Source organism: Callithrix jacchus, chromosome 22, assembly GCF_049354715.1.
Source record: "Callithrix jacchus isolate 240 chromosome 22, calJac240_pri, whole genome shotgun sequence".
In the NCBI taxonomy this organism is placed as follows: Eukaryota; Metazoa; Chordata; class Mammalia; order Primates; family Cebidae; genus Callithrix; species Callithrix jacchus.
Window position 1 is genome coordinate 29,522,824 of NC_133523.1, and position 18,377 is coordinate 29,541,200.

At 44.1% G+C, this 18,377-nt stretch overlaps 2 protein-coding genes across 21 annotated transcripts in view; one reads left to right on the plus strand and one right to left on the minus strand.

Moving 5' to 3' along the window:
• Positions 1-808: 808 nt before the first annotated feature.
• On the plus strand, positions 809-7,296 carry PDCD5 (programmed cell death 5). Of its 2 annotated transcripts, XM_017967838.4 has the most exons (6): positions 809-947; positions 1,784-1,821; positions 4,813-4,874; positions 5,645-5,736; positions 6,734-6,805; positions 7,128-7,296. In XM_017967838.4, exons 1-6 carry the CDS (start codon positions 882-884, stop codon positions 7,173-7,175), a joined length of 378 nt encoding a protein of 125 aa, XP_017823327.1. In that variant the 5' UTR covers positions 809-881; the 3' UTR covers positions 7,176-7,296. The 2 variants fall into 2 exon arrangements, with proteins under 2 accessions (XP_017823327.1, XP_017823328.1); XM_017967839.4 differs by lacking the exon at positions 6,734-6,805.
• Positions 7,297-10,201: 2,905 nt separating this feature from the next.
• The window catches only part of ANKRD27 (ankyrin repeat domain 27), a 72,043-nt gene continuing 63,867 nt past the window's right edge, over positions 10,202-18,377 (minus strand). For 15 of the 19 annotated variants that reach the window (XM_035287273.3, XM_078362099.1, XM_078362097.1 and 12 more), the window contains 4 exons: positions 16,877-16,988; positions 13,700-13,778; positions 13,441-13,513; positions 10,202-11,526 (listed from right to left, as the gene is read on the minus strand). In XM_035287273.3, coding sequence (XP_035143164.1) covers positions 11,293-11,526; positions 13,441-13,513; positions 13,700-13,778; positions 16,877-16,988 — 498 coding nt within the window. In that variant the 3' untranslated portion in view covers positions 10,202-11,292. Of the gene's footprint in view, positions 11,527-12,171; positions 12,266-13,440; positions 13,514-13,699; positions 13,779-16,876; positions 16,989-18,377 lie in introns of those variants that run through there. The other 4 variants (XM_078362096.1, XM_008987676.5, XM_078362095.1 and 1 more) reach the window with 2 other exon arrangements.

The window sequence follows — 18,377 nt, forward strand, 5'->3', positions numbered from 1 at the left end:
AAGGCAGAAGGGCTTTATTCCACCAAAGAGTTACACCAGCCACAGCTGCTCACTGCAGCATCCTCCTAGGAAAAGCCCTTTTGTGTGTGGAGGAGGCAGATGGCGAAGGTCTGTGCACATATTTTATTTTAGAGACAGGGTCTGGCTCTGTCTCCCAGGCTGGCGTGCAGTGAAGCGATCACGGCTCACTGCAGCCTCGAACTACCGGGCTCCAGCGATCCTCCTGACTCAGCCTCCTGAGTAGCTGGGACTACAGGTGCACACCACCACGCCCACTAGTTTTTTAATTTTTAGTAGAGTTAGGCTCTTGCCATATTGCTCAGGCTGGTCTCAAACTCCTGGCCTCAAATAATCCTGCCGCCTACCGAAGCGCCAGCACCACAGGCGGGAGCCACGGGCCAACCTCTGTGCACCGAGGAGGCACGCAGCCACCGCCACGATCCAGCTTTAGGACATTTCCATCACCCCACTCAGCCTTCCTGTGCCCCTGGTTCCTCATCTATAAATAGAGATAATAAGTGCCTAGCCCTCTAGGCCGCCAGCACATTGTACCCATAATTAGGCTTGATGCCACATTTTTCGGCTATTAACCTTTCCAAAGCGGAGCCCCGCCCCAGCGCAGCCCGCGTCACCGTACGCAGAGGCGCAGATCACGGTTGGGAGGTGTATCCCGGAGGCCCCGCCTCCCCCGCGCGCCCGCGCTCGGCCGCCTGAGATCTGGGAATCGGGCCTCTCTCGGCACCCTGGCAACGGCACGGGGCGTTGCTCCGGGCTGGATTGGTGACGCCTGGGCCCCTCTGGCGCCTGCGCAGTGGTCAGAGCCGCGCTCGCGCCGAGGTTCTGCTGTGTGACCGCGGCTGCTCCACCGCGGACGCCGAGCCATGGCGGAAGAGGAGCTGGAGGCGCTGAGGAGGCAGAGGCTGGCTGAGCTACAGGCCAAGCACGGGGTGAGCCCGCCGGCTCCCGCCAGGCACTGCCCCCGCGGGGCGCTGCCCTCGCCCGGGGTGGAGGGCGCGGCTCCGGGGCGGTGGCTCTGGGCGCCTCCCCAGGGACCCGGGTCCCGGACGCTACCCTGGCGGGCTCCGAGGGGGCCTCGCCGCTTTCCCCGTCGCGAGGAGCCTGAGAGGCCGGCAGCGGGGGCCGCCACGTGCGGGACCTGCACGGGCGTGAGGGTGTGGGGTTTCCTGGCCCGGAGCAGGCTCGTCGTGCCCGGCCGGAATCCAAGCACAGTCTCTGCTTTTGGAGCCAGCAGCAGCCGGGCCGAATTCAGTTGTTCTGACCCAAGTTTAGCCGAGAGGCGATGAGGGTCGCTTGTGTTCCCGGTGCTGAGAGCGCGGCGGGGTCTGAGGAACGCTCGTCCCGCCAGGATGACAGGCCGGGAGGGGCCGCCCGGTGAGGCGTTTCTGATAAAGAAAGGGACGGGGACTTTAGGGACCGAGGGCTTGGTCTCGCAGGACGCGTCTTTGAATTATCGGCGGCCCTAATATCGAGGCCCATTTTATTTTCCAGAAATTATTTCTACACGTAAAACACGGTTTCGCAATTCAGGGAATTCCTCTCCCCGGGGTGCCCTGTATTCTAAAGCGTTCTGTGAGACTGTGATTTTAGACGCTCGTCAAAACATTCTAAGTGGGAACTACTAGTTCATTGATTTCTGTGAGGCCCAGTTTCTTAATTATTTGGGGAGTTTCTACCACTGCAAGAGACTAACGTATCGGAAACAACTCAACCGTTCCTTCCCCACCCCCTGTGAAATTTCTCTATTAATTTTTTTTTTCCCCAGGATCCTGGCGATGCGGCCCAGCAGGAAGCAAAGCACAGGTATGGGCTGGAAACCTGAACTTTTTGAAAGTGGTTTCAACAAATGGGTTTCTTTTGCGTTCGCTGTTTTAAAACAGGTGACTCTTTTTGTTTTGGCTGGAATGGTGATTTGGCCAAAATCATTCGCAGGGTATCTTCGTTATTGTTAGTTAAGTAAACACGTGTGCAGCGCCACATCACAGCTTGTATTGCGATTACTGGTTGATGTTTCTCTACTAAACTGTGAGTACCTTAAAGTGAGCCTGATAATAGGCAGCTTGGCAGTTTCCTCGATTGTGGGAGTGACATGAGTCTAGTGCCTCACTTAGCCTGCCTCACTATTCTGTTTTACCCCAACACAGGGCGGAGCACCTGAGAGAGATGCAGGTAATTGATTCGGTGGCAGGTTTATTGAATGAGTATGTGATTACCCTATCATGCTACCATTTTTTTAATTGTTGAAATAAAATTTCACCGTCTCAGCCATTTTTAAGTGTGCTCTTCAGTGTTCACACTCTAGAATGTTTTCATCTTGCAGAACTGAAACTGTAGCTACAGGACAATTCTCCATTTCCCCTTCCCCACCTCCTACCACCTTCTAACTGCTCTCTGGCAGATATTGAGAGTGCACCTGCTATGGGCCAGGCACAGTGCTGGGTCTGCAGAAATAGGCAAGGCAAGGGAGGGTTCAGGAGAAGGCAGATGGTAAGAAGCATCTGGAGTAGTGATTGGAAGGAAGTACAACGACCTGAATTTCAATGATTCTACTGTGTACATCTTTTCATTTTCATGTATCTGAAATCAGGATGCCTTTCATAATGAATCGCTCTTGCCCCAGATTCTTCCAGCGGGGATTTACTTTTGCCTCTGCCATCACTTGAGTACATTTCGAATCTGAGACCACTGAAAGTTAAATTCTCTGCTTGAGGTTTTTTCCTGCCTCCTCCCTAGTAGTGTGAATTCAGAAAGCAACCCTGTAAGACTGAACTTTTTTTTTTTTTTTCTTTCCGTCAGGACCAGATGCATGCAAGCTTTTGTACTGCCCCTTACTGTGTGGCAGATTTATTTCTTCTTTACCTTGTACTGAGAGTGTTGCTCTTTGATACCCCAGTGGTGGAATCAGAACTCACTGGCTCAAGCCTGTAATCCCAGCACTTTGGGAGGCCGAGGCGGGTGGATCACAAGGTCAAGAGATCGAGACCATCCTGGTCAACATGGTGAAGCCCCATCTCTACTAAAAATACAAAAAATTAGCTGGGCATGGTGGCGCGTGTCTGTAATCCCAGCTACTCAGGAGGCTGAGGCAGGAGAATTGCCTGAACCCAGGAGGCGGAGCTTGCGGTGAGCCAAGATTGCGCCATTGCACTCCAACCTGGGTAAGGAGCGAAACTCCGTCTCAGAAAAGAAAAAAAAAGAACTCACTGAAACCTCAGACTCCTCCTGGGCTCAAGTGATTCTCCCACCTCAACTTTCTAAGTAGCTGAGACTACAGGCGCGCACCACCATGCCTGGCTAATTGTTTTAAACTGCTCTTTTAGAGATGGGCGTCTCACGATATCACCCAGGCTGGTCTCAAACTCCTGGCTTCAAGTGATCCTCCCGCCTCAGCCTCCTAAGATACCCCAGTTTTGAGTGAAGGTCCCTACCAGACCTCTCATTTATAGTTTTTTTTTTTTAAGAGATATAGAAAACTGTGGTGCATCTTACAATTGATGGCATCTTAGGGTTATGTGATAATAGTTTGTGGCAGGTCAGGTGCAGTGACTGAAGCCTGTAGACCCAGCTACTTAGGAGGCCAAGGTGAAAGGATCACTTGAACACAGGAATTTGAGTTGATCCTAGCTGCAGTGAGCTGTGATTGCACCACTGCATTTCTGCATGAACAACAGAGTGAGATCCTCATCTTTTTTTTTTTTGAGAGATGGAGTCTTGCTCTGTCACCCAGGCTGGAGTGCAGTGGTGCAGTCTTGGTTCATTGCAACCTCCACCTCTGAGGTTCAAGCGATTCTCCTGCCTCAGCTTCCCGAGTAGCTGGGATTATAGGTGAACAGGCGCTCACCACCACGCCCAGCTAATTTTTGTATTTTTAGTAGAGACAGGGTTTCACCATGTTGGCCAGGCTGGTCTTGAACTCCGTACCCCAAACGATTGGCCCACCTTGGCCTCCCGAAGTGCTGAGATTATAGACATGAGCCACCACACCCAGCCTAGATCCCATCTCTTAAAAAAGTTTGTGGCAGGGCTGAAATATTCAAACCATAAAGAAGTGGCCTATGGACATGAGCTTTAAGCCACATTCCATGAACCCAAGGGCCTCTGAGCTGGGAGTGGATAGTGGGCACAGTCAGCCCCAGGTCTCCCTCCATTCAGCCAAAGCATCTGTGCTTATTTGTTTTTAGATTCCTTAAAGGACTTCATTTGAAAGAAACTTGAAGTCCATGGGACCACTATCCTGTGAACATGTACTACTTTCTATTTGGGTAGGTGGGAAGAAGCGAGGATAGTTGCAAAGTTTTAATTTCATTCCCCTTTCCCACCCAGAAAAATAGAACTGTCTTAAAACATGGACTCCGGCTGCAGCTTGGCCATTTCCCAATGTCTCTCGAGCGTAGCCTCCTGGATCTCAGCTTTATCTCTAAGAAAATTACAAAGATCAGTCACGTGGTCCTTTTAATTGCCTGAAATCCCACAAATTTCTAGCACCTGTCACGCGATAGTACTTAAGAAATGTTGGTGATGGTGTTTGAACTGAGACTCCACTCTGATGAAAACTGTAAAGCTCACCTTCCGCCTGGTAGGGTCTCACCTATGTAATATAAAGCTGATTCTTTAAGGGCAAAAGTAGATTCTGCTGGAATGTAGCTACAGCCTGGTATACAGCAACTACCATAACGCAGTGGTACACCGCAGGGCCCATGTGGAGACAGATACTGGATGAGTTCTTTTTTGTATGTTCCATGGGAATGCCGACAGCTTTGTTCTAATTGTGCTTGACCTATGTTTTTGTTGTAGGGAAGCAGAAATGAGAAACAGTATTTTAGCCCAAGTACTGGATCAGTCAGCCCGGGCCAGGTGTAAGCATCTTTCATTTTATTTCCATAAAGTTGGCTTGAGTTAGTTGAATGGGGTGATTATATGTCATAATCACTATCTCTAGATGAAATATTTGTTCAGGCTGAAAACACTACAGTTTATAAACTTCACACACAAACTGTACTTTAATCCCTATTAAAAGGACCAGTCACTTCTCTCAAGATGTTCTCTAGGTATGTATTAGGTAAGATTTATAGGAAACAACTCCTAGGGCCAATCACAAAATGTTGCTGGTAGTTGACATGGGTGGTGGGGACTTAGGGGCTATTGGTATGTATTGTCAGTTTTAGTTGTTAAGGGTTGTTCATCATAAAAACCAAAATCTGTAGAAAGAAAATAAAATGAGCCAATCAGAATGAACTGGTATCTTCTGTATTTCAACTGGAAGCCCAGTTTGTAGAAAAGGCAGTCAGTTGGATCACCACTATTATGCATGTGTAATAGATAAACCACTTTCCAGAGGGCAGTCGTATATTTTAAGAAACAGGAAGCATGGTGCTTAGAATCTGAGAACCCAAGTTTAATCTCGGCTGGGCCGCTACCCCCATGTGGCCATGTGGAGACTGGCATGGCTAAACTTCAGTTTTCTCATTTTTAAGAGGTGTAACAATACTGTCTTGCCCTACCTACTTTACTGGTTGAGAGACAAGCTTGTGAAGTGCTTTGGAAATAGTGCATAGTTTTAAGGTATAATAAATATAAGTGCATTTGATTTTAATGGCTTCTTTGCATATGTATTTTTTCTTTTTAGTAAGTAACTTGGCACTTGTAAAGCCTGAAAAAACTAAAGCAGTAGAGAATTATCTTATACAGATGGCAAGATATGGACAAATAAGTGAGAAGGTAAGCTTAGACTGCCTTGAGGATCTTTACCTACTGTTACCTGCTTTATGAAAACATGGCTTCAAAAGGTCAGCTTCATCTCACTGGATTACAGGATTCTTGCTGACTCTTACAAGAAATTGTTGCAGGGGAGAAGTCATACCTACCGTAAAAGAGAATTGCCTTTCCTAAATTCCTCTGCTTCCCTCCTTTCCTGACATTGTTCTGGAACCTTGTTGGTGTCTGTGACCCAATGACTGTAGGGTCAGCTAGCTTCAATTGCTACACTGGAAACAAGGTTTGTCAGTAACGCCAATTAAAATACTACCAATGTAAATAGAAGTCAGGTGTGTTTTGCAGATGAGAATGTGCTAAAATCCCTTGGTTATGTTATGGGTGTTGCTGTAATGTCTTGAGGGGTACGTTCCGGCAAACCTGAACTTTGAGATCCAGAGGAGCCCCACCTTCCCTGAGAAGCCCCCACCATGGCCTACCGGAATCAGTCCTGTCCCCTAAACCCCTCACACTTATATATATTTTTTACTAGAGATGGGGTTTCACCATGTATGGTGAATGCATGTATCGGTTGTGGGAGAGCTGGTTGGGTTGATCTTTTTCGAGGGTGACTTACCTCCTTCAAGGGGATGTTTAAGCTTCTCGGGCAGAAGTGGTGTGTCTGTATTCCTGACACCAAACACAGTGGTATATGTGGTTGTCACGCTGTGCTAGTGATAATAAAGGTGTTCTTAAATATCTGTTAGCTTTCAGTTTTCCTGAGGAAGCGACTTTATGGATACTTCCCCCTCCTCCTCAAATGAGGAATGGTAGAGCACATTTTATTTGGAACTTAAACCAATAGTTATAACCAATAGTTTGAACCTCCTGCCCCACCACTCCTTCCGTCCTGAGCTCTTTCCCCACACTGCAAAAACACTACAAAGTGATTCCACCTGCAGAGGCAAAATATTCGTTTAAAGTACTGTTTTGTTTTGTTTTTTATCTTTTCTGGTTCTCCTAGGTTTCAGAACAAGGTTTAATAGAAATCCTTAAAAAAGTAAGCCAGCAAACAGAAAAGACAACAACAGTGAAAGTAAGTGTCCCCAGATGCTCGTGGCAAATGAGAAGATGGATCCTCTAAAGATTAATGTTGAATATACATCTGCCACAACATATTTTAGCCCTGGGACATTTTCATTTTGTAACACATGAAAGTTTGGGGAGAAAGGCTGAAACTACTGGGGGAGAGTTCCAGTTTTTTAAAGGCTCTTGACTCCATTCCCATCCTTGTAGTTCATGTTAAGTTGCTTTTAAAACACAAATGTCTTGCTACAGTGGGTAGAAATTTTCTTTTCTTGGAAAATTTGAGTTATGCTTTTAGAAATGTTCTGACACTCATTTAATTTTCCCCCTAGTTCAACAGAAGAAAGGTAATGGACTCTGATGAAGATGACGATTATTGAACTAAAAGTGCTTACAGACTAGAACTTAACAGAACAATTCTAGGACAGAAGTTAAGATCTGATGACTTTGTTTATTGTCTATAGGCCTTTAAAAAAAATAAACTTGTTATGCAAAATAAAACATGTGGGTAAGTTGTTTTAGTATCATAGCCAAGTGGCCAGATCTGTGTTTTGAATTTTTCCCCTTCCTACCAGAAGCTTTTAACCACGTGTACCAGCATGAATATACCATTTGCAAGGGTGCCATGAGTATTAACTAGCGGAAGTGTCCGTGTGTCCATGGTGGAAACAAGCTGCTCCAGCACTCTTCAGGAAGAAAAACATAGCAGCCGCCAGTAACGGGGGAATTACAACCCGTGGATCGGACTAAATCCGGTTCAACATCTGAGCACATCTAATATTCTAAGACCTAGGTTCTGAAAGCAGGTAAGCTGTTTCTCTTCCTGCAGATAGTACTTCCACTTAATGTAAGAAAATTCCTAGCTTTGCCAGGCGCAGTGGCTCATACCTGTAATCCCAGCACTTTGGAAGGCTGAGGCTGAGGCTGAGGCTGATGGGTCATTTGAGGTTGGGAGTTCAAGACCAGCCTAGCCAACATGGTGAAACCCCATCTCTAGTAAAAATATAAAACCGAGCTGCGTGTGGTGGCACATACCTTAACCCCAGCTACTCGGGAGGCTGAGGCAGAACAATCACTTGAACCCAGGAGGCAGAGGTTGCAGTGAGTCAAGACCGCGCCACTGCATCCTAAACTGGGTGACTCCATCTCAAAAAAAAAAATACATATATATATACCTCCTAGCTTTGATCTTATTTATAATCCGTTTTTCAGAGGCAATGAAATTAACAATACCACTCCCAAAATAACTATAGAGTGATATGACTGAAAAGCAATGACCAAAATAGACATGTTGGTAATACTACTTCAGTAATATGTTTGTAAGAGAAATGACTTCTGATGATTTCAAGTCCAGTTGAGATAGTTCAGCATTTAAACATTTCGGTAACATCACTGATAGTGTTGCAGGTGACTTAAAGCAAATTCTCTCTTATGTTGTGCTTTCTTTCCACTAGGTTATGAAAACCTGCACTCATAAATTGTTTTCAGAGACGGAGACTTGCTGTGTTGCTGAGGCTGGCCTCAAACTCCTGAGCTCAAGTGATCTTCCCACCTCAGCCTCCCACGTGGCTGAGATTGTAGGTACAAGCCACTGCTCATATATTTAAATCATAAACTTAACCATCAGCCAGCTGTTTGGTGTAACTTTTTTAAATGTCTTAGACCTGTGAGAATCAGCGCAGGAATAAATTGACAACATTTAACAAGGTGAATGGGACTAGTAGAAAAGTGAAGGAAATGTGGTTTGCAAACCCCAGTCTCTGCGTTAGCCAGCATATTACTGATAAATGTTTCTACTGAACATTCTACTGTATTTGAAAGTTGCATTTATTGTCAGTGAAGAAAGTGTTAGAATAATATCTGACATTCCAAATAGGTAGAACCATTAAGAATATCAACTTTTTTTTTAAAGGAACAGTGATTATAAGATGAAATCTGGTTAGGGATTTTTTTTTTTGTCAGGGTAAACTGGTAATTTAAAAAGACAAATTTGGTCAGGAATTTTGAAAAAAATCCCAATTACAGGTAAATTTTGCTTTCGGCTTCATTTACATAAAAATGCTAGGGGGATGTGAGCCAGTTCTCTGCAAGTTCTGTTCTGTGCTTTCTCTCGCAGAATAACCACTGTCCTAATGGCAGCTACTGTGTGTGTTTAAAGAGGGTTAGACTCTTGTCTTTCAGAACCTGAGAATGAAAAGTGGTTCTGTATAGAAGGAGAGGCTCCTGGCAGCAGCAAGAGGCTGGAGTACATTTTAGGGAGCGGAGAGTGGTGGCTCTAAACTTATTTAAATCAGTGAACTCGTGCTACTTTGAATTCAGAACTTTTCTTCACAAAATGGGAATTAGGGCATAACAGTTTCTAAACTGTCATGTCAAGTTTTGAGTAGGGAAAGCAGTTGGAAAACACACACTTTTTTTAAATAATCGAGGGAGTCATTTTAAGATGGAAAATAGCTCAAGAAGAAACAGCATTTACATCTCCAGGGGAAGGGTATGCCAAGTTTGAGGCTGCCACTGCCAACCAGGACTTGATCCTGGCTGTGAGATCCCTTGCAAACGAGTCCCCTTATTTTTCCGAACCCATTTCCCCATTTGACAGTTCTATCCAGGGCAGTTGTTTAAATGGGTATATATAAAAATATTTTTGGCCGGGCGTGGTGACTCACGCCTGCAATCCCAGCACTTTGGGAGGCCAAGGTGGGCGGATCACTTGAGGTCAGGAGTTTGAAACCAGCCTGGCCAACATGGTGAAACCCCACCTCTACCAAAAATACAAAAATTAGCCAGGCCTGGTGCCAGGCGCCTGTAATCCCAGCTGTTCTGGAGGCTAAGGCAGGAGCATTCCTTGAACCTGGGAGGAGGTGGCTACACTGAGCCGAAGTTGTGCAACTGCACCCCAGCCTGGGGGACAAGTTGAGTAAGACTCCAAAAGTTTTCAAAATACTGCACCACACCAGAACATTAGGTAGTATCAAATGTATTTGTATCTTGAAATATACCTGTGCTGATAAACTCTATAGGCTGTATTTTCTTAATTGGGATGGTATAGAGAACCACAGCAGCTTTAGTTGATAAGGTGGTTTTATTGAAAAGGAGGAAAAATCAGATCAAAGAAATTAGCAAAGCAACAGGTCTCATTTCCTGTTTGGGGTAGGAAGCTATGGTCATTTTATTCTTTTGATTTTCAAAGAAAAAATGTTTGTGGGCCCTGAGCACTGTGCCTACTGGATTAAGTCAGCCTTGGTCAGATAGAGGGATAATGATCTAAGTGATCAAGTTCCCATGTTTCAGTCTCACATCTATAACCAAAAAATGTATATCTACACATAAAGCACATGTTTGTTTACAGCAGGGGCGGAGAAACATACACAGCCAAACAACTAAAAAAGCACACCATGACACACTCAAGAATCATAAAGTTTACTGTTTCTTTTCCATCATTTGGCACATATCCAAGGCACATTAGAAAATTAGAAATCATAAATTACTTTGTAGAAAAATAACCCCTCCTGTACATACACAAGTATTTCCAAGAACATGCACAAAACCGTTTCCCTATCACAAGGGCATTTGAAAATGGACTCAAGACAAACCCATATTTGTAGCTCTAGGCCAGTAACATAAAAAAATAACAGTGTAATCTATAGAAATTTATAAAAAGGAATAAATGGCAATAAATTCTAACCAAAAGTAACTTTGACCTGGTTTGTGCTCTAAGTTTTGAATCTGAATCAAAAGACTAAGAAAAGATGTGCCAAATCTACTCTCTAATCCAGTAACCATCTGACAGATGTGAGACATTCAAGGGAGGTTCTCAACAGAAAGGGATGTTTCTAGGAACACTGCTACAGATGCACGTGCAGAAACGGAATAGTTGTACTTATTCGTTAGAAGGAAAATGATAACCAACCTTTCCTATATGCATGATGTGGAACAGGTCTGATGCATCCTTTCACTAAAATGAACATCAAAATGGGATTGAGGCATCTTTTGGTTCAAGTGTTGCTTTGTAGAGAAACATTGTCCAGCTGTTTTCTTCCTTCAGATATGACATTTCAGCCTGGCCTCTCTAGTACCATGAAACCTAAATTGCTTCTCTCCGGCTTAATTCCAGATGGAGGAATTCTAGCTGTGGTTTGCAAATAACATATACAGGTCAGAGAGGTTTAGCACCTTTTGGGAGGAGGTGGTCAGAATCTGGTGGTGAAACCTCTCTCCCCGAGCCCAGCAAACCCTCGTACTTAAAAAGAAGCATGTAATTCTGGCTTAAGGATCTGGACGCTACTGGAATTTGTCCGTTTCAAGTGTATTCATTAGCTTTGAAGAGGAGAGGGATGGTGAATTTGTTGTTGCCTTCTTTTCTCAGCCACAGAAAAGCTTTCAGGAACTTGGCACTGAAAACTTCTCAGGCCAGTTTCATGGAAGTACATTTAGTCCTCAGATGTGTTCACTCAGCATCTTGTTGCTTCCTGGTAGGTTAATGACTCCTCATTCCTGTTAGGACTGGGAAGCACTAACCTCTTGGGGAGTGCAGGGGAGGCCAGCAGTCTCCGGGCCCTGCGACACGACCGCATCCTCCACTGTGTGTCTCCGCAGCATCTGCCTGTGTCCAGGGGTGGTCTGTGTCAGTCCAGGCCTCTCTGGCCAGTCGCTGTTGCCTTTCTCAGCAGCATGAGGTCCACTTCGAGTGGGCGGGTTATTCTGACTCAGTGTGACACTTTGCCTCCCTGGCTAAAGAAAAAGTACATTTGAAAAGTACACGTCCTCACTGTAGTGGAAGCTACCACCATGATAATGACAGCTGTCCCCTAGTGGTTAGTGTCACAAAATGTGCTCAGTACTTGACAGGCATAATTTTTTTTTTTTTTTTTTTTTTTTGAGATGGAGTCTCGCTCTGTAGCCCAGGCTGGAGTGCAGTGGCACAATCTTGGCTCACTGCAACCTCCACTTCCTGGGTCCTGGTTCAAGCAATTTTCCTGCCTCAGCTTCCCAAGTAGCTGGGATTATAAGCATGTGCCACCATGCCCAGCTAATTTTTGTATTTTTAGTAGAGATGGGGTTTCACCATGTTGGCCAGGCTGGTCTTGAACTCCTGACCTCCTCGTGATTCACCCACCTCAGCCTCCCAAAGTGCTGGGATTACAGGCGTGAGCCACTGTGCCCAGCCCTTTTTTTTTGAGTCTCGCTTTGTCACTCAGACTGGAGTACAACAGCGCAATCTCAGCTCACTGCAACCTCTGCCTCCCGAGTTCAAGTGATTCTTTTGCCTCAACCTTCCAAGTAACTGGGACTACTGGCACAAGCCACCATAACTGATTTTTGTATTTTTGGTAGAGAAGGTTTTGCCATATTGGCCAGGCTAGTTTTGAACTGACCTTGTGATCTGCCTTCCTCAACCTCCCAAAGTGCTGGGACTGCATGCGTGAGCCACCTCGCCCGGCCGACAGGGATAATTTCAATTCTCACATCCCTGTGCGGTAACAAGGCATGTGTATACTGCATGTATCAGACACAGAGCAAATGCTTCATGTGTTTTCACAATCTTTGACTCTAGAAAGCATGTACTATTGTTTTCCCATTTTATAGCTGAGGAAACAGGATCAGCAAAGTTAAGCCACCAGCCTAAAGTCCCATAGCTAGCAAGGGAAAAGTTAGCACTTGATGAAACTCAGGCCGATTTCAACGTTTGTGGCTTTCCCACAGAGCAGCGGATCTACTAGCAATGTCACATAAGACTAAATATGTTATCAAAATTAGTCATGTTAATTTAAACCATTTTAATTATCTAAGACAACAATTTAGAACTTTTGTATATTCATTCCAACAAGCCTATGCCACATACACTATAAAGTCTCATCACCAATAAGGAAAGCCATGGTTCTAAGAAGAATCACTGTTTTGGATTACAAGTTGTCAATCAGGCTTCTGAGCGATTTAAAAATGCAGCAGGGACTGGGCACAGTGGTTCATGCTTGTAATCCCTGCACTTTAGGAGGCCAAGGCGGGTGGATCTCCTGAGGTCAGGAGTTCAAGACCAGCCTGGCAAACATGGTGAAACCGCATTCCTACTAAAAATACAAAAAAATTAGCCAGGCAATGTAGTCCCGGCTACTCGGGAGGCTGAGGTGGAGAATGCTTGATCCCGGGAGGTGGAGGCTGCAGTGAGCTGAGATCATGCCACTGCACTCCAGCCTGGGGCCACAGAGTGAGACTCTGTCTCTAATTAATTAATTAAAAATGCAGTAGGAAAATGGCCACATAAAGAATTGTCTGAGCAACTGTATACCATATTTGAAGACACTGTTTACCTATCTAAACAAACTGTCATTTTCTTTGGTGATTAAAACCATAGTGAAATTTGACATGTTTCACCTCTATAAGCACAGGACCTGCAGTTTCCCACACATGTATCTACTCTTCCCTCACTTTCTTTTCTCTGCTCAGAAATGTACTTTTAAATATAACCATCAGTGAAGTCTGTACTCTAGACTGTCGCATGAGATAATCACAGTTTTAACTGTTGCTAACTCAAATGGTGCAGGGAATAATGAAGATGACTGTCAAGGAGAAGTGTTTACTACAGATTACTTTTGACAAAGCCAAGCTTTAGAAAATATGATTACAAGACAGTGTTTAATAACTCACCTCGTGCAAAGAGCCTTCGGTTAAATTAGGGGCACTTCTGTCTCTTGCCAAAATCTCCCTTGAAGTCTTTCCCCTAAAACCCAAAATAAAATAAATATTTGGGACAGTGGCATGAAACACTCTTGTTGGCCACAAGGTGGCAGCATTTTTGACATTAGTGCAGATTTGTCCATAACCAGTTAAAACTGAAGCAGGTTACATGCAGCTTTGAGTAAACTAGGGGCAAAAGCACAGAAATCAACTTGATGTTTATACTTACGTAAACTGACCAGCCGGGTGGACAAAGTAGAACTGTCTTGTAAAAGGTTCATCTGGCAGATCATACATTTTTGAGTTCCCTGTAGATAAAAGGATAAACATCTAAAATCTTCAAAAACAGTGTAAAGATTGTTTTAAAATTACAGCATAGATGACAATCTTTCCATTCTGTTTTGCAAAATTTAGAAAATTAAGCACTCAATTTGTTTAAAGAAACATAGCTAGTATCTACTTCTAACAAGTTGAGTATCTCCAATCCAAAAATCTGAAACCAAAAATGTTACAGGCCAGGCACAGTGGCTTGTGCCTGTAATCCCAGCACTTTGGGAGGCTGAGGTGGGCAGATCACTTGGGGTCAGGAGTTCAAGACCAGCCTGGGTAACATGGAGAAACCCCGTCTCTACTAAAAATACAAAAAATTAGCTGGGCATAGTGGTGCGTGCCTGTAATCCCAGCTACTCAGGAGGCTGAGGCAGGAGAATTGCCTGAACCCAGGAGGCGGAGGTTGCGGTGAGCCAAGATCGCGCCATTGTGCTCCAGCCTGGGTAACAAGAGCGAAAACTCTTGTCTCAAAAAAAAAAAAAAAAAAATACAAAAACGTAGCCAGGCATGGTGGCATGCACCTATAATCCCAGCTACTGGGGAGGCTGAGGCAGGAGAAATCGCTTGAACCCAGGAGACAGAGGTTGCAGTGAGCTGAGACTGTACTACTGCACTCTAGCCTGGGCAAGAGAGCAAGAATCCATCTCAAAGCTACAAAATCTGAGCCATTTTAAACTCTTTGACATGATGGTCAAAAGAATCTGATTTCCTGATTTGGATCCTCAACCAATGAGTATAATGCAAATATTCCCAAACCTAAAATGCTTCTTGGTTCCAAGCATTTCAGATGGGGGATACTCAGCCTGTACTATGAGAACCCCCAAGAAATAGATAATTCCTTAACTCTCCCAGCCACAGCTAATTACAGTGAGACAGTCTCAGGGTTATCCAGATACGTGAGTGGATTTATTCATATTATTGTATTGCATTACTGCATACCTCACTGCATGAGATACTTCATACTGTGATTTTTTTAAAAAAAGAGGACCCCCTTCTAAACATTTTAAAAAGAAAATACTTCAGTCCCACTGCTGTTTGGCAACTGCTATTCTACTTATAATCAACCTCTGTACACAAGCAAACTTAAGAAAAATCTTGAGGCCAGATGCGGTGGCTGTAATCCCAGCACTTTGGGAGACTGAGGTGGGTGGATCCCTTGAGGTCAGGAGTTCAAGACCAGCCTGGCCAACAACATGGTGAAACCCCATCTCTATTAAAAATACAAAAATTAGCCAGGAATGGTGGCACACGTCTATAATTCCAGCTACTCAGGAAGATGAGGCAGGAGAATTGCTTGAACCCAGGAGGCAGAGGTTGCAGTGAGCCACAGTCACACCACTGCACTACAGCCTGGACAACAGAGTAAGACCCTGTCCCAAAAAAAAAAAAAAAAATCGGTTGGCCTCATAATGTCTTTTGAAAAGTGTCTGTTCATATCCTTTGCCCACTTTTGAATGGTGTTTTTTTTTCTTGTAAATTTGCTTTAGTTCTTTGTAGATTCTGGATATTAGCCCTTTGTCACATAGGTAGATTGCAAAAATTTTTTCCCATTGTTGGTTGTGGGTTCATTTTAATGATAAAGTTTCTTTTGCTGTGCAAAAACTCAAGTTTAACTAGATCCCATTTGTCTATCTTGGCTTTTGTTGACATTGCTTTTGGTGTTTTAGTCATGAAGTCCTTGCCTATGCCTATGTCCTGAATGGTATTGCCTAGGTTTTCTTCTAGGGTTTTTATGATATTAGGTCTTTCATGTTTAAATCTTTAATCCATGTAGAGTTAATTTTAGTGTAAGATGTAAGGAAGGGGTCCAGTTTCAGCTTTCTGCACATGGCTAGCCAGTTTTCTCAACACCATTTATTAAGCAGGGAATCTTTTCCCCATTGCTTGTTTTTATCAGGTTTGTCAAAGATCAGATGGTTGTAGATGTGTGGCGTTACTTCCAAGGCATATTAAAAAAATGCTCAACATCACTGGTCATTAGAGAAATACAAATCAAAATGACATTGAGATACAATCTCATGCCAGTTAGAATGGCAATCATTAAAAAATCTGGAGACAACAGATGCTGGAGAGGATGTGAAGAAACAGGAACACTTTTACACTGTTGGTAGGAGTGCAAATTAGTTCAACCATTATGGAAGACAGTGTGGTGATTCCTCAAGGATCTAGAAATAGAAAGTCCATTTGACCCAGCAATCCCATTACTGGGTATATACCCAAAGGATTATAAATCATTCTGTTATAAAGACACATGCACACATATGTTCACTGCAGCACTGTTTATAATAGTAAAGACCTGGAACCAATCCAAATGCCCATCAATGATAGACTGGATAAAGAAAAGGTGGCATATATATACCATGGAATACTATGCACCATTAAAAAAATGAGTTCAAGTCCTTTGTAGGGATATGGATGAATCTGGAAACCATCATTCTCAGCAAACTGACACATGAATAGAAAACCAAACGCCACATATTCTCACTCATAAGCAGGTGTTGAACAATGAGAACACATGGGCACAGGGAGGGGAATATCAACACACTGAGGTCTGTTAAGGGGTGGGGAGGTTGGGGAGGGATAACATTGGGAGAAATGCCTGATGTAGGTGACAGGGGGATGGAGGCAGCAACCCATAGCATGTGTGCATCTATGCAACAATCCTGCAAGATCTGCACATGAACACTTAAAAAAATCTTAAAAGGTAGCATTCACCCCGGATGTCCAGAAAATGCCAAGAACACCTGACTTGGGAACATAAGGCATGAAAGAAACTACCTTAGACTGTTCCCCATCTCCAGAGAGGGATGCCTGAACCTTCAAAGTAGTGTTGACAGTTTCTATCTTATTTCCTCAGGATACATCATTACCATCAACCAGAAAACTAGTAGCAAAGAAAGCTTACCTGTAGTCTGATGAAAGAGGAGGTAACATACATTTCTTTGGTGTCTGTATTCCCCCGCCAGCCATGATTATAATTATACTTTAAATATATAATTAAATGAACACCAGCAACCACCCATGAATGTCTAAAGAAACCCAAGTTGAGCATGACAGAAAGAATGTAAACTCTTACATTTTTTCCGGATCTTCACAGTAACATACTCCTTGCAGTCGGTTTCAGCCACATTATCTAATGAGGCAACACAGCTGGGTACCACCTGAAGCAATTCCATTATTTTTGAATTCTGCAATTTGAAAGGGAAAAGGTAACAGTCATATTTTTATTCTTTTCTCATAGGTTATTTGTTTTTTATCTAAATGTCAGTATTAGTGTGGCTGGGCAAAAAAAAGCTCAGAAATAATTACAGCTGGAACTTTGAGGCCATAAAGCCCAGTGGTAAAAGCAACCCTGTGTGGGGAGCCCAGCTGTGGCCTGTCCACGGCCTCCAAGCTGGGGGTTCCACCACTCTGTGCAACCAGCTCAACCATAATAGGATCTGTTATCATACACTTATCATGAGGCTGAGGGCCCCCCATATAATAAGTACTCACTAAAATACATTAACCAGGCACAGTGGCTCATGCATGCAGTTCTATCACTTAGGGAGATCGAGGTGGGAGGATCGCTTGAGCCTAGAAATTCAAGACTAGCCTGGGCAACATAGCAAGACCTTGTCTCTATGTAAAAGTAGTAATACACCAGGCACAGTGACTCACGCCTGTAATCCCAGCACTCTGAGAGGCCAAGGCAGGTGGACTGCTTGAATCCAGACAGTCAAGACCAGCCTGGCCACTATGGCAAAACCCTGTCTCTATTTAAAAAAAAATTAGGTGGGCATGGTGGCACACACCTATAGTCCCAGCTACTTGAGAGGATCATCTGAGCCCAGAGGTCAAGGCTGCAGTGAGCCAAGATTGTACCATTATACTTCAGCCTGGGCAAGAGTGAGACCCTGTCTCAAAAAATAATGATAAAATTTAAAATAAAATAAAAATACACATTCATTATAATCATTTAAGAAAGTACTAAACTGAGAGTTTTTTTAATCGTTTGTGTTTTTTAAGATGGAGTCTCATTATGTCGCAAGGCTGGAGTATTAGTGGCAGGATCTCGGCTCCCTGCAGCCTCCAACTCCCTGGTTCAAGCAATTCTCCTGCCTCAGCCTCCTGAGTAGCTGGGATTATAGGTACATGCCACCATGACCAGCTAATTTTTATATTTTTAGTAGAGACAGGGTTTCACCATATTAGCCAGGATGGTCTCAATCTCCTGACCTCATGAGCCACCCACCTTGGCCTCCCAAAGTGCTGGGATTACAGGTGTGAGCCATTGTATCTGGCCTAAACTGAGTTTAAAATATTTCAATTATGTCACTGAAAATTAATAGGAGGAAGCCAGGCATGGTGGCTCACATCTGTAATCCCAGCACTTTGGGAGGCCAAGGGAGGTGTATCAGTTGAGGTCAGGTGTTCAAGACCAGCGCCTGAGCAACATGATGAAACTCTGTCTCTACTAAAAATACCAAAAAAAATTTAGCTGGGCATGGTGGTGCAAGCCTGTAATCCCAGCTACTCAGGAGGCTGAGGCACGAGACTCACTTGAACCCAGGAGGCCGAGGTTACAGTGAGCCAAC

Excerpts from the sequence above, each read along its gene's own strand:
- PDCD5 (XM_017967838.4), top strand. The coding sequence starts at position 882 with ATGGCGGAAGAGGAGCTGGAGGCGCTGAGGAGGCAGAGGCTGGCTGAG. Across the intron at positions 948-1,783 it reads AGCTACAGGCCAAGCACGGG|GATCCTGGCGATGCGGCCCA; the intron begins GTGAGCCCGCCG and ends TTTTTTCCCCAG. Across the intron at positions 6,806-7,127 it reads AAAAGACAACAACAGTGAAA|TTCAACAGAAGAAAGGTAAT; the intron begins GTAAGTGTCCCC and ends TTTTCCCCCTAG.